The following is a 13,674-nucleotide window of genomic DNA, read 5'->3' as shown; positions in this document are numbered from 1 at the left end:
CAATGACTCGTTAACGTTCTGAGTTTGACCGTGCAAACACTTCTTCAAAAGTTCTTCGTTTCCCAAATCTTTATTTGAAAATACATCAGCAATTACATCTGAGACTGTTTTGTCAATATTGAGTTTACCTTTGTAGGTTTTCTCACCAGTGATTTTGTCACTCTGGTATTTACACCAGGAGTCCTTTGTGCGAGGGCAAAACCGATGACGTTTCTCGGGGTCTGGGTCTGCAGTGCAGTGAAATAATACCGCGGCGACTGACTTTTTCATAGCGTACAAACTGCCAGTATTTTGACGTATTGCCATACCGTAGTGATTTTGTAATGTGTTCATAATCTTGTCTGTAAGACGACCTTTACCTCGCCCGATTCCTTTTCCATCGCTCAACTTTCGGCCTTTGTAACTAACTTTGATTTTGCGTAAACGCGTTCCGACCCGTTTTTGTACATGGCCAATGCATTCACCCTTTGTGAGGTTGTGGCCAGGGTATGGGTTAGAGCTACTCACTTCCGCAAATGATTTGCTGTCTCCATCTCCAATATAGAATTTATATCTTAGTTTATGGTTTTTCACTGAACGATGATAAATTTGTTTCAAGCCGGTTACTTCCATCGCGCCTGAGCTGCCTTGGTGATTCATAGAACAAAAGTTATCATGAGTTTCTTTCCATTTCTCATACTCCTCTGTTCCTTTCTTTTTCTCCCACACATCACACTGTCTACATTTTTTAGACATAACTTCATTGTCTATGCATTTTCCCTCTGCGATTAGAGTCATTACTCCATTTAAAGAAGAATATCCGCGCTTTTGCCAAGCTCCGTCTCCGCTTACGCTTTTATCAGTAACACCGTCTTCGTCAACATTAGTAGGATCCTCTTCTATATACTTCAAACGTGCTTCTTTTGCAGCTTTATTCATAGACTCTTGGGCAGTTTCAACATAAGCATTATGAATGCTACTACTTATTTCATCAAAAGTAGTCTTTGACATCGGTTGCGGCATATTCATACATCGACTAAAGGATTCAATACCAGACAAACCGAGACCGTTTTCCCGGAACGCTACTATTGTTCTTCGGTTGATTTCATATCCAGTACGTCCAGTAGTTCCTTCAATCCTATCACATTGTTTGGAGGAACTAAATTTGATATGCCAAGGGCAAACAGTACATGATATTTTAAAGAAATGAGCAAGTCCCATTTTCTCGGCCATCAAATGTTCAACACTCACACCTGCTGCGCAATCAATACATGAGCCAATCGACAATATAAGTGACATAAACAAATCACTCTCAACAATGAAATTACAGTTTTCTAAACCAGTTTCAGTTGGATTATCAATAGCAGATTGAGTAGAAACGCTCAATTTGTTAGCAGAAGCACCAGAAGGTTGCGCGTCAGCGTTGATTTCATCAGTTGTCGGTGTACTACTTTTCGCTGTCTTGACATGACGCGTTCCAGCAAATCCTTTCCTTTTTCTGCTCCTTGTGTATGTATATCTCACCACAAAACAACTGCAATACAAAACTGGAGAAGACATTAAAATGTTGTGACTTTTCTCCAGGAGCTCCAATTTCAGAACGCTGTTGTGTGGATTTGCAGTATAACTAATAGCTCAAAATGGTCGTCAGAGATACACGGGCGTATTGGGCGTAAAATGGCGGAAATTTAAACTCTCTACGGCATCAGGAACAGGAGGTGTAACGAAAATGGCGTTGCTAAGGCTGGTTGCTAAGGATCTTCGGGAATTGACAGGGTGACTTCCGGGAGCTATTGCGCAACATTGGTTCCACTTTTTATGATAATTTTTTTTTTACCTTAAAGCAGAGAGAATAAGCTTTCCAGCGATATATAAAACTCTATTTTGACGAAAATGTCAAAAAACACCATTTAGTTCCCCTGGAACCACCTTAATAAAGAAATAGGCTGTGGTCTGCGCCGCTCGCTCCACTACTCTGCGCAAAAGGTCAAAAATGACGTTAAATGTTGATCATGTGACCAAAAATACAACTTTTGGAAAGCGCAAAAAATCAACAAACCTTCAAAATAAACCCAAAAAATTACATTTCTCTTCTGCTACTTTTCAATATACCTATTTCACATGTTAACATATCTATGTCTGAAGACACTCACAAAATTTTATTCAAATTTGACTAACGCGTCTCTCAAAATGACAAATATTTCCAAACAACTATTTTCTCGATTTTCAAAAACAAGCTTTTAATGTTTAAAATTGCTGTTCACCGTAACGGTTTCTTGGCAACTAGGAAAGACCAGTGACACTGAGAAAGACCACATGCACTCCTTTAATACATTCATAAGATTTGTACTTTAACTGCGATAAATCTTTTCGATAAATCTTTTCGAGAATTTTTATAACGAGGGACGTATTGACTTTCCTTAGTTTTCTTCTTAGCGTAAAAGTAAAAGAAGGTATTAATAACTTTTTACAGAACTATGCAGAAAAACAAAAATAGAAATGAAAGTACACACTTGATCGCGTTTTTCCTGTTCAAAAAAAAATAATTTTCGGCAAGTACCGGATTTTCAGAGCGTGAAAAACCTCGAGATATGTGGTAAATAGATTCTCGTTCATCTTCTTCATCAGGCACCAGTTGGGTATTTGTAATAACGGATTTCAACGTTTGCACATCTGTCCAATCAGTTTGCGTCGAGATATTATTCTCGATAACTCCAGATATATTTCCACATTTTCTAATTCACAACCGCTGACAGTATGTGAGCTACCCGATAAAAGTTCGCGAACAACCTGAAACAATATAGTTGTTTCGCGAATCATGACAAAAAAGCTATATGGTTAGTATAAAACTACTACATTTCTTCTTTCTTTCCAGTTTAGCACGCGTAGTTGGCGTTTCTTCAAATTTTTTATCTTTTTTTTTTTCATGCGCATTGAACCGTAACTAATTTAGGGGTCTTTTTATTACACCTAAAATCTGACATACTATGCAAAATGTCTGTTCATTTGCAGCGGAAAATGCTGAGGGAAGAAATAATTTTTTTACTTACTCTAGGTTGACAGTCTTTAAATTGAATTTTCTTCACTTTCCTTGTGACAATCTGGTCTTTATTGAATCTCGTGATGACGACACAAGATATATTGCATTTGCTTTTTCTTTTGCAAAACACTTGGCTTATCTTAGGCAAGTCAGAGAAGCTCTTTTTCTTGCTCACGCAAATAATCTTATTGATGATGAAGAATTTCTATGTTTGTTAGACTATCCATATTGGAATTACGGTAAGTTTGATTTGGAACAGCTGACAGACGACGAATGTTGGAGTGAATTCAGATTTTTCAAGATATCAGACGAAATAATTACTTACAACCGCCTAAATGTGGATGGTATAGGGGCACTATGTTTATTTTTGGAACGATATGGTTATCCTTGCTGCTATTCAGACATGATTCCAAGATTTGGAAGACCTGTTTCTCAACTGAGATAATTTCTAATCTTATAATGCCATCTGTTTACCAAAACTTTCACCACAAGTTAACAGACCTAAATCAACCTGTATGTTCTCTAACTAGCTTAGAACAATATTGCCAAGTAATTCATGACAAACTGGTTGTTTGCAGACCTGGGTGTTATATAATGGTCATAAGAAAGTACATGGCCTATAATTTCAATCAGTTGTAGCACCAAATGGTCTTAACATTAACTTGATGTATTATTTGATGTATTATTTTCATACCTTTTCTTCTTGTGAAATCCATAAAAGTAGGACCAGGACATCTCTCCACATCACCACTAAGTAATAGCAACAGTTGTACGCTAATATCTGGTTTTAAAAATAAAGACTTTTCTTTTTGTATTATAAACAAGGATTCATGACTAAAATCTGGTTTATTAATAACATTATCTAACATTATAAGTCCAGTAAACGAATTGTTAACGTTTCTGTTGTTAAACCAAGAACTTGTAGTACAAGATATTAAAACAATTTTTAACAAAATTTGCAAGACGACCGATCGCGGCGCTGCCATTTTTAATAAGTGAACTTATTAAAACTGAGCATCTTGAATTACTGACTTTATTTCTCTTGCTGCATCTTTATCTTCTGTTGGTTATTATTGTTTTTCTTAAATCGGGCAAAAACGGAATCATGTCGACGTGCCAATCTCAAACAAAAACGCGCTGACATTTGTCGGATTTTGTGTAAAAACGCGGGAGGTCCCGAAATTTCCCAAAAAATTATTTGGACTGGCCGTAAGTCGCTCGAGTTTTTCGCAATCCTGTACTTACTGTACTTACAACCACAAAAAGACTACAATTAATCAATGAGTGCTGTCAGAGTTAGTGCAGAGTGGCTTTTTAATCATGGTTTGCATTCATAGACTTCAAAAAGAATGTAAAAGTAGACTTAAGTGCAGTCGGCAAAATGTATATCATATGTGCATTATTAGCAAATGCCCGAACTTGCATGCATGGAAATTTAACTTCAATTTTTTTCAAATACCTCCTCCAAATATTGAATATTATTTTCAGTAGATAAATGTAAAGGCCTATCTTTATAGTAAGCAGGTGCATGACTTTTTTCCAAGTATTAATTAATGGAATTTAATTCCTGAAAAAACAGGTTTCTGAGAAACAAAGACTAAACATTAGGCATGTAACTTGAAACCAGTTCTATGTTCTAACAAAAAATACAGAAGTATATATATGATTATGAACAGTAAAAACAGACTATGTATACATATCAACAAAACGTAACAGCATATAGATACAATACATAAGTTTTTTATTTGTTTGTCCAAAAAAATTAACTAGCAATTGCTCAACACGTGTTTGCTGCTCCATCATTTTGTGCTGTTGCAATAACAGAAGCTGCTGCTGTTTTTCTTGATTTTTGACTTGTTGGCAAAGATTATTCACTTTTGTAGCGTCATTTATCTTAACCAGTAACTCACGAAATGAAGCATTTTCTTCTCGGCGAATCCTCATGTCTTTCTGCCGCATTTCTTGATCTCTTTCAGCCTTTTCACGCAAATATATTAGTGTTTCAGAACCAGTACTGTGATTCATCATCAATCAAACTTTTACGTTTTTTGGTTTCACGAAGTCTTTCCATGGCTTTATTACGTTGATCTAAAGCAGCAGCTTTATCATTTTCAACAGTCAACTTTTTTCCAAATTGTTTTTTTTTTCATGTACAACAACAGATTCTTGAGCTTTTTCAACCAATTCACAACAGTTGGTCAAGCTCGTCTTCTTCAAACTCTATTCCTGAGGCTCTGCAAATATCTCTCTTGTTTCTTGAATTTTTCAAGCAGTTATTATATCTATCAGGAACACTACGTATACTAACATTAAATACTACTTCAGTTATACAATTCAAATCAGCTACAATTGTACCCCATGCCTGACCACGTTCTCTAGTCGACGGTTTGTGGTTTTAAGGTTCTATTAACAAAATTTCCCGACATATTAAAATATCATGCTGGGATGTCCACATCATTGGGTGTTTATTGGAACTAAAAAAAATGGCTAGCTAAGTAACATTTTAACATCACTACACACATCACACACAAACCACAACATCACAAATCACAACATAGGCATAGCATCTATCTGATTAAATGCAAATCTTTCTCTCTTACTTCCCAAACTCTAGGCTACGTTAAATATACAAAACAAGACTAAACATTTATGGTTTAATGGGCAAAAGACATGCCAGAAGCATATTTACCTTGCTTTTAGCTTGTCTTCGGTAGGGTTAGGGTTAGCCATTTTGTTTTCTTTTTAGTTTTAAAGAATATGCCAAAACTAAAATAAAACATAAACAAAAATTTATAAAAATACACATATATCTTCTGTGTTAAGTAGAAACTTTCCCTCAACCTAAATTATTCAAAAAGTGTAAAAAATTATGAAGTTATTAGGAAAAAGTGCTCACGTTTTCTACACATCGCTAAACTGCTGCATCTCACGTTCACTTCTTCTTCTAGACGGCGATAAATTTGGGTTTCCCCTCAGCTGCACATGCGCAGTTAAAAAAAAACTGGTGAATTTTCGCTTGTCGTCGCCTTTGCGTAAGGTCGCTATTACCTTTAGTGATCCAAGAAATTAAATCACGTTTGTGTTGACGCTTAGTCAGTGCTTTTGTAGGTGCATACTGATTCAGGAGGCCTTCAACCCTGTTAAAGAATTTCTCGAAAGAGAGGTCTACATTTCCAGAACTTATTTCAAGAGTTTGTTTTCAGTTTGTATCAAGAATGTCAAGAATAAAATTTTCACTATCAAAATTTTTCCAACTTCGAAACTAGTCTTAACATTAGAAGGAGAATACACTGTTTTTTTTTTGTTAAAGATAACGAATGGAGGTAAGTGGTCAGAGATTATATTACAGATATTACCAGACATAATGTCGAGGTGAGATGCGTTAGAGAATATATTATCTATAAGAGTACTAGAGGAGTTAGTTATCCTAGTAGGAAAAGTGATCACTGCAAAGGAAATAGAAGAAGAAGAACAAGTAGGTAGAGTTACGCAACTTCAGGTGCAAGGGTAGCACGATCTCTCCTGGAAATCCTTGTTGGCAATGCAACCAAACTTAGTGTCATTCTGCTTAAGTTCGACCTACGACGTTCTTCCGTCCCCAGGTAATTTAAAGCGTTGGCGGATATGCACTGAAGCCTCTTGTTTTTTATGTGAAAAAAAATTGTGCAATACAGCTCACATCCTAGGTGCCTGCAAAACTGCTCTTGCGCAAGGTGGATTTACATTCCGCCACGATTCTGTTTTAAAAGAAATTGTGGAGTTGCTCACTACTTTTTGTAAGTCCATCACGTCACCTGTAAAACAGCTAAATAGCATTAAGTTTGTTAAAGCTGGTGCCCACACTCATGGTAAAAAGTCTAAACTTACAAGTCTTTTACATCTCGCCTGCGATTGGATGATTATGTCTGACTTAAAGGACGGATTTGTTTTCCCTGGGCATATTGCTTTAACACCACTCAGGCCAGATCTCGTTATCTATACCAACAACAGGAAGCATGTGATTGTGATAGAGCTTACCTGTCCATGCGAGGAAAATATGGAAACTTGGCATTCAACTAAGATGTCCAAATACAATCCTCTGGTGAACATCATCAAACAAAACGGTTGGCATATAGATCTTTTTGCCATCGAGGTAGGTGCAAGAGGCTACTGCTCTCGATCTGTTTCTTCGTGTTTGAAAAGACTGGGATTGGACCGCAAAAAAACTTTTCAAGCTGCTCGTCAACTTGGTGACATGTGCATGAAAGCTTCTTTCTGTATTTGGGTCGCTAGAAATACAAAGGTATGGAATGAACACAGCCACATCCCTATTTCAACCAGCTGTTCCATACCCACTCCTCTAATGCCAAAGGCCAAACAACCAACAGTCACCAAGCCCAATAGACCTGTTAAAGCAGGCCCAGACCCACCTACCCACAGCAAAGTAATTCACGCAGGATTAATAAATAAAGGAAACACCTGTGACGCCACTTCTATCCTGCAAGCATTAACTGCAATCCCATCATTTTGATTACATTGTGCTTCGGAATCTTCTCTTCTTTCTCCTCTATTGAAGTCTGTTATGCTGAGTATGTCCATGCTGTCCCAGTCTTCCACAGCTGTTGACCCTTCCGCCTTCTTAAGAGCCTTGCAGCGTGAGATGTCCAGCATTAGGAAGACCCCATTCAACATTAATACCCAGCAGGACGTGCCAGAAATACTGCTTCATGTCTTGGGTGAATTAACAGGCCCTTCGGTTATCGCAAATAATATCATCACCAACATTATAACCACTACGACGTCATGTAATGCATGCTTCTTATCAACTAGCAGGGAGGGAAGTATGCCTATTGTGCCACTCCCTATCTCAAACAGCGTTACAGGTTCAATTAATTGTTTTTTGCAGCCCAAAAATTTGTCTGGAAATGACAGGTGGCTTTGCCCGCAGTGCTCTTCTTATCAAAACAGTATAAGCGAAACGGTTTTCACTCAGTGCAGAGACATTCTAAATATCCAACTGAAGAGGTTTACGTTTCTTGATGGAAGAACCCTAAAAAATAACAAATTTTTGTTCCTGCATTGCTTCAAATGACGACATTTTTAGAGTCCGCTCTCAGCCAACGGATGACATATCATTTAACAACAAATATTCGTTAGCTGCCACTATTAATCATTCGGGCACCCTAGGAGCAGGTCACTATTGGGCATTCATTAAAGATCGCAGCTGTGGCTCATGGTTAAGATGTGACGATAAAGCAGTTGTTAGAGTTGCACCTTCCGATTTAAATAACTATTCTGTGTATGTGTATCTTTCCCTAGCGGTTTTGTATTACCCCGGCTGTTTCTGTCACAAGCAGTCTACCGTGAACCTAGAGTTTGCTCATTCTTCACTCTTTTATAGAGTAATCATAAGAAGCATAGCAAGGGGGTTCGACTATGTCTTGTCTTTGGGTGCGACGACCCCACTTTTTACCCCAGTCCAGTAGGGAGGCCAAGTTTGCTCACTTGGTCTACAGGGTTAACGATCCTGCTGTACCCATAGTTATTCTTGTAAGAAGCTCTGCAAGGGGGTGTGAAATTTCTCTTTCATGTCTTCGTGGTTTTACGCCCACGCATATCACCCCAGTAACTTCAGGCTGGTCCTGACCAAGGCTGGTTCTAAGCATCAATCACCTGTGTAAGGCTGAGTGTTGGGATCCCGTAACACGTGTAAAGGTACAGCCAGGTTCACAAGTCATGGCGCATAGGTAGTTGTTTGCCCCCTTTTTATAGTTTTTATTTATTTGTATATATACACGTTTTATGTCAATATATGTTGTTGTTGTTTTTTTGTTTTGTTGTTGCAATATTTGTATTGTCCAGAGGGTTGCTTTTTCAATTAACTTGGTTGTACAGACCATCATTGTAAAAGGGATCTTGCTTTGCATAGTGATCTTTAGAGGGTTTAACCTCTACCACTTAAAATAAAAGTCATTAGACTAGTCGAATCACTACAGCTTGCTGTTTTGTTATCTCATAATCATCAAGCAAGAAGAAAGAGGAAATTATCTATAAGAATTCTTGACAGGTTTATCTGTGTCACAGTTTAAGAGGTTGATGTTAAAATCCCCTAAAAGAACCAGCATTTTCTTTTGTTTAGAGACTACTTTTAACAAAGGTGAATAAAGTGAATTGAACTCATCTACTGACATACAGGGATGTCTGTAGATGCATCCAACAACTATACCCGTCCCCCTGTTTATCTCCATAAAAACAGATTTAGCTCCTTTACTTTTGTATGCAAATTGTATTTTGTATGTTCAAAAGAGTAGTTATGTAGGGAGAGATTATCAGAAACATTTTGGGTGGAGATCTTAGTCTCAGTTATACTAATGATGCTGAATTCAAACCCAAGTTGGCTTATTAGGAGCTTACGTTCGTAAAGATGGAGCGAAAGAGAGGCAATATTTAAATGGAATGCAGGAAAACCTTTCTTCCAAAACTCATTGATTTCATAATACTTACATTTGACTCCTCCCACGTCATAGGACTGATTACAAATTTCAGGTTAAAAGGAATTTAATTGTGAGAAAAAAGGGCCTCAATAAATTCATGGACACGGGGGAGAAGCTCTCCTTATCGTTACAAAAAGGGGAAACATTACAGCGAATACGGACTCATTTGTTACAATAATCACATTGTACAGCTTTGTGATTGGAATTAACAGACTTAAAAACACAGCTGTAATTAACCACTCTGGGAATTTGAACAATGGCCATTACACTACTGTTGCTTATAACCAAGTGCATGATAAGTGGTTTTATTGCAACGACAGAGCAGTGGTCCCTTGCAAACAAAGCTTGCTAAATGGTGTACAACCTTACATCCTTTTCCTTGAAGAGCTTAGAGAAATTGCAGTCAGCACCACAACTTCCGGTTTATGTCACCAAGGGGGTTTGACTATTTTTTATTTTTATTTTTTAGTAGTCTTGTCTTTGGAGAGTGACGACTCTACTTATTACCCCAGTCAAAATAAAAGCGAAAAACAAAATAAAAATTACGCCCGCAAGGGGGTTTGACTGTACCAGGTCCTATCTTTGGAGAGTGACGACTTCACTTATTACCCCAGTCAAAAAGAAAAAAAAGAAAAAAATGTCAGCAAGGGGGTTTAACTGCACTGGTCTTATCTTTGGAGAGTGACGACTCCATTTCTTACCACAGTCATACAAGATTGTACAGAGTAGAACAGATAAAAAATTATAGATAAAAGAAATGTCTTAATTTTCATTCCTATACCACATGTGTATTGCATCAACAAAGTGTTAAAGTGACAAAACGAAAAAGAAAAAATTGAAAATATGTACTTACAACAACAACTACACTACTGTGCTCTTAAGAAAGCAACTGAGAGAGTGAATTAACCAGAAACACTGAGTTGTATGTTTAGAAAAAATCACAAAAGATACTATGTGTCATCAATAAGAGATAGTTATATATGTTTTAAAATTAACAGCCATTAACAAACAATTCCGAAGAGAATAAAAAAATTATGATGCGAAGGTCATTTAAAGTATTAACAATCAAGAGAATAATTATATAATCCCAGATCAAGTAGAGCTTAATAAAACTATTATCAGGAAAGAGAAAAAAGGTATGGTGGTGGTAAAAATAGATGGCAAATCTTAACGCGATCAAATGACACTCAAAAAATAAAAAAAGAAGGATTGCAACCGTACAACAAGAACACAGCACACAAACACAGTGAGTGTCTACCATTATGCAGAAAAGTTTTTCCTGGTTTCGCCCAACTTAGCAACAATACTAAACCAAGATAGAAAATTGCGCACAAAAACAAAGTAGGCGTAGTGCGTCTGTTAGTTTTTTCAAAAATTAGAAAAATCTATGTCTTCGACCTGATTTTGAAGATCATTGACATCCGTTATAGGAACCGAATCGCTAGATTCCGTTATCTTGTTGTGAATGATAACATTGCTCACACGAAATGAGTGGATCAATTTTTTTTCCGCAACGCCTTGTAGTAGCCACACAGACTATGTTTAATATAGATACTAGCACCAGTCGGCAGGTTAAATTTACTGGTATCTATGTTTTTGAGTTTCTCTTTGTTCTTTATCGTCAATTGACAATCCGTCCTTCTCGAAAATTCAACTATTACCCTTTTACGATTTCTCAGACGATGACAAGCCTCCAATGATACAACTGGAATCGGGACATCGATTTTTTGAGAGAATTTCGCATACTTTGGACTTAATGTCACAATCTTGTACAAAATTATTTATACTTGTATTCTCTAGGCACTCCCTGTCACTGTACCGTTCGTTTAACGAACACTGCCTTTTAAAATCTACAATTCTTCCAGCGAATCTGTCATTAACGGTGTGCGAAATAGCAATTCGGATTCAAGCTTCCATAGATTTAAATGCCTTGAAACTTTCGTGGGTATATTCGCGGGAGTAATGATCGGGTACATTATTGCCCCATCGAATATTTGGTAAAAGCTTCATGTCATCCAAGACAGTTCAACCAACGTATGTGGGTCTGGTAGAATTGTACGCCTTTGAAGTGTTATTTTTTCTTTATATTTATGCTTATTGAAGTTTTCTAAAGTAGAATAGTTTAGATGCTTGCTATGTATCGGAATTGTCAGTCAATAGCTGTGTGGTTTGATGTTTATCGTTCTTTGTCCCAACTTGTAAATAGTTTCACTGGCAGGCATTCAATGTTTTGACTGCCAACACTTTGTGTTTTTGCGTTTAGTTTCGCAAACCAAAACATGGAAGCAATCTGTTAGGCGTAAAAAGCCTAATTGATACCAAATATGCTTACTAGACGCTACAACACAAAGTTATTCGTGTGGGTATAGTAAGAGTTCGTGAAATTGATTTAACAGATGCAGATCTGTTAAATCAATTTTAATTTGTTAAAGCGCTGAAGCCGGCATGCCTCAATGGAATATCAAAGTGTTGTTTTAAATTTGATAAACCTTCGTCAGCAAACTCATAATCTGTTATAATATTTCCATTTTCGTCTTCCTTTTCTGGGAGCCAACCTTCCATGTTTAAAATTTGATTAACGCATCGGAAGATATCTCTACTGTCATCTTCTTCTATAAGCCGTGATGTAACAATCTTCACAATGACATTTTCAAAATTGCTTTTCGTTGTTTTAACATGCTTCTTAGCTGCTTCAAAATTTGTCATTTTCACATTTTGGTAGTACTTATTGCCAGCATTAATGGTACTTTAGACTGCTTCCACTTGTTATATAACCTTTTGCGCGATCTTCTCCTTTCACCGCTTTATCTTCACTGAGATGTTCCAAGTGCTCTGTAAAAAGACTGTATTTATCATAGTGGCAAGTTTGGCTGAGATTCCACAAGTGCCATCTGCTTTTTTTTGGTTAAACCCCTTCCTCTATGTAGTTTATCTGACGTAACTTCTAAATTTTCTTTGGTGCTCTCTGATATGAATAATATGTCCTCAGTAGCATCTCATCTACAATATGAAAGTTAGTACCTTTCGAAGCACCAGATAAGGCCAATTTCAACTGATGTGTGATGCACCAAAAAATACAAGCCACTTCGATTCCTCTTGGAACACCATTTTTTTATTTCCTCGATTTACACTTGTTCCTTTAGAAGCAAAGCCAATCAGTTTTTTGGCTGGCAACCTAACTTTCAATTGCACTTTAAATCATGATCGTGTCATTGTAGCTTTTAGCGAGAGCAGCTGCAATACCGACAGATTTTTGATGCTTCGAACGAGTCATGCTGAGAAAAAAAACCTTAACTTCACAATTTGAGTTAACTGAAGTGAGGTAAAATTTAATGCATATATTACCTCATTTTCAACAACCGCGTTGCACGTAAAACCATCACAAAGCACGCTTGGCTTTCGCAAGATCAGCATTGAGTTGCTGCTGTTTCGTATCTTTACCTATGTAATTAATAAATGTTCAACAAGCACGGTCAGTGTTGTACGCTATACCAATGTCAATTTCATGTTTTCTCTCTAACTTCAGCAACTCTGGATATGTTGTCAACACTAAGTGATTTTTAGCAACAAATAAGGTCACTTTAAATTTCTTTTTCGTTCTGTGCATATCTTTTTCATCCGTTTTTGCCAAACCAGCGACAATCTTGGAAGCATCGACGGCAGATAAAGTTGTAGCTTGTTTATCCAGGGAAACTCCTGTTGCTTTCAAATACAGATTTTTGGCTTTTTATTCACCCTGTTAGCAATTTTTTTTGAGGCGCCTATTTTATTTTAAAAGTTGAAAGATACATGAAAAAACACTAACCTGAAAATTTTATTGAAAACTGACGACCAGAACATGTTCAAATTTCATAGAAATAACAAACTCACCCCGATTTCACTTCACCTACAGAATCGCATTTCATTACATAAGTCATGCAATAGTAAATGCACGGCAAAATTGATCACATGGTTGCTGGATTCATGCCATTACAGAAAAAATAATGAATATGGGAGCGCTTCTGTAGCTGTGTTTCCATCGTAATGCTTTTATTAACCCTTTCACTCTCAGCTATTTTTCCTCTATATTCCCAGAGCATTTTCTCTGGAATTTAACCTTACTAACTTAAATATTAATATCTACAAAAGTATAAAAGGAATCATCATGATATTTTCACCCTTTTGTTGTTATATAATTTGAAA

The 13,674-nt window shown here is 36.8% G+C and overlaps 1 protein-coding gene across 1 annotated transcript; it reads left to right on the top strand.

Annotated features, from left to right (window-relative positions):
• Nucleotides 1-6,560: 6,560 nt before the first annotated feature.
• On the top strand, nucleotides 6,561-7,529 carry LOC130642351 (uncharacterized). The gene has a single exon (XM_057449437.1). The coding sequence runs from the start codon at nucleotides 6,561-6,563 to the stop codon at nucleotides 7,527-7,529; it is 969 nt and encodes a 322-aa protein (XP_057305420.1).
• Nucleotides 7,530-13,674: the final 6,145 nt, after the last annotated feature.

This window comes from Hydractinia symbiolongicarpus, chromosome 4 (genome assembly GCF_029227915.1).
Source record: "Hydractinia symbiolongicarpus strain clone_291-10 chromosome 4, HSymV2.1, whole genome shotgun sequence".
NCBI lineage: Eukaryota > Metazoa > Cnidaria > Hydrozoa > Anthoathecata > Hydractiniidae > Hydractinia > Hydractinia symbiolongicarpus.
The sequence above is the reverse complement of the archived record's forward strand: the minus strand, read 5'-3'. Positions and strand labels throughout refer to the sequence as shown.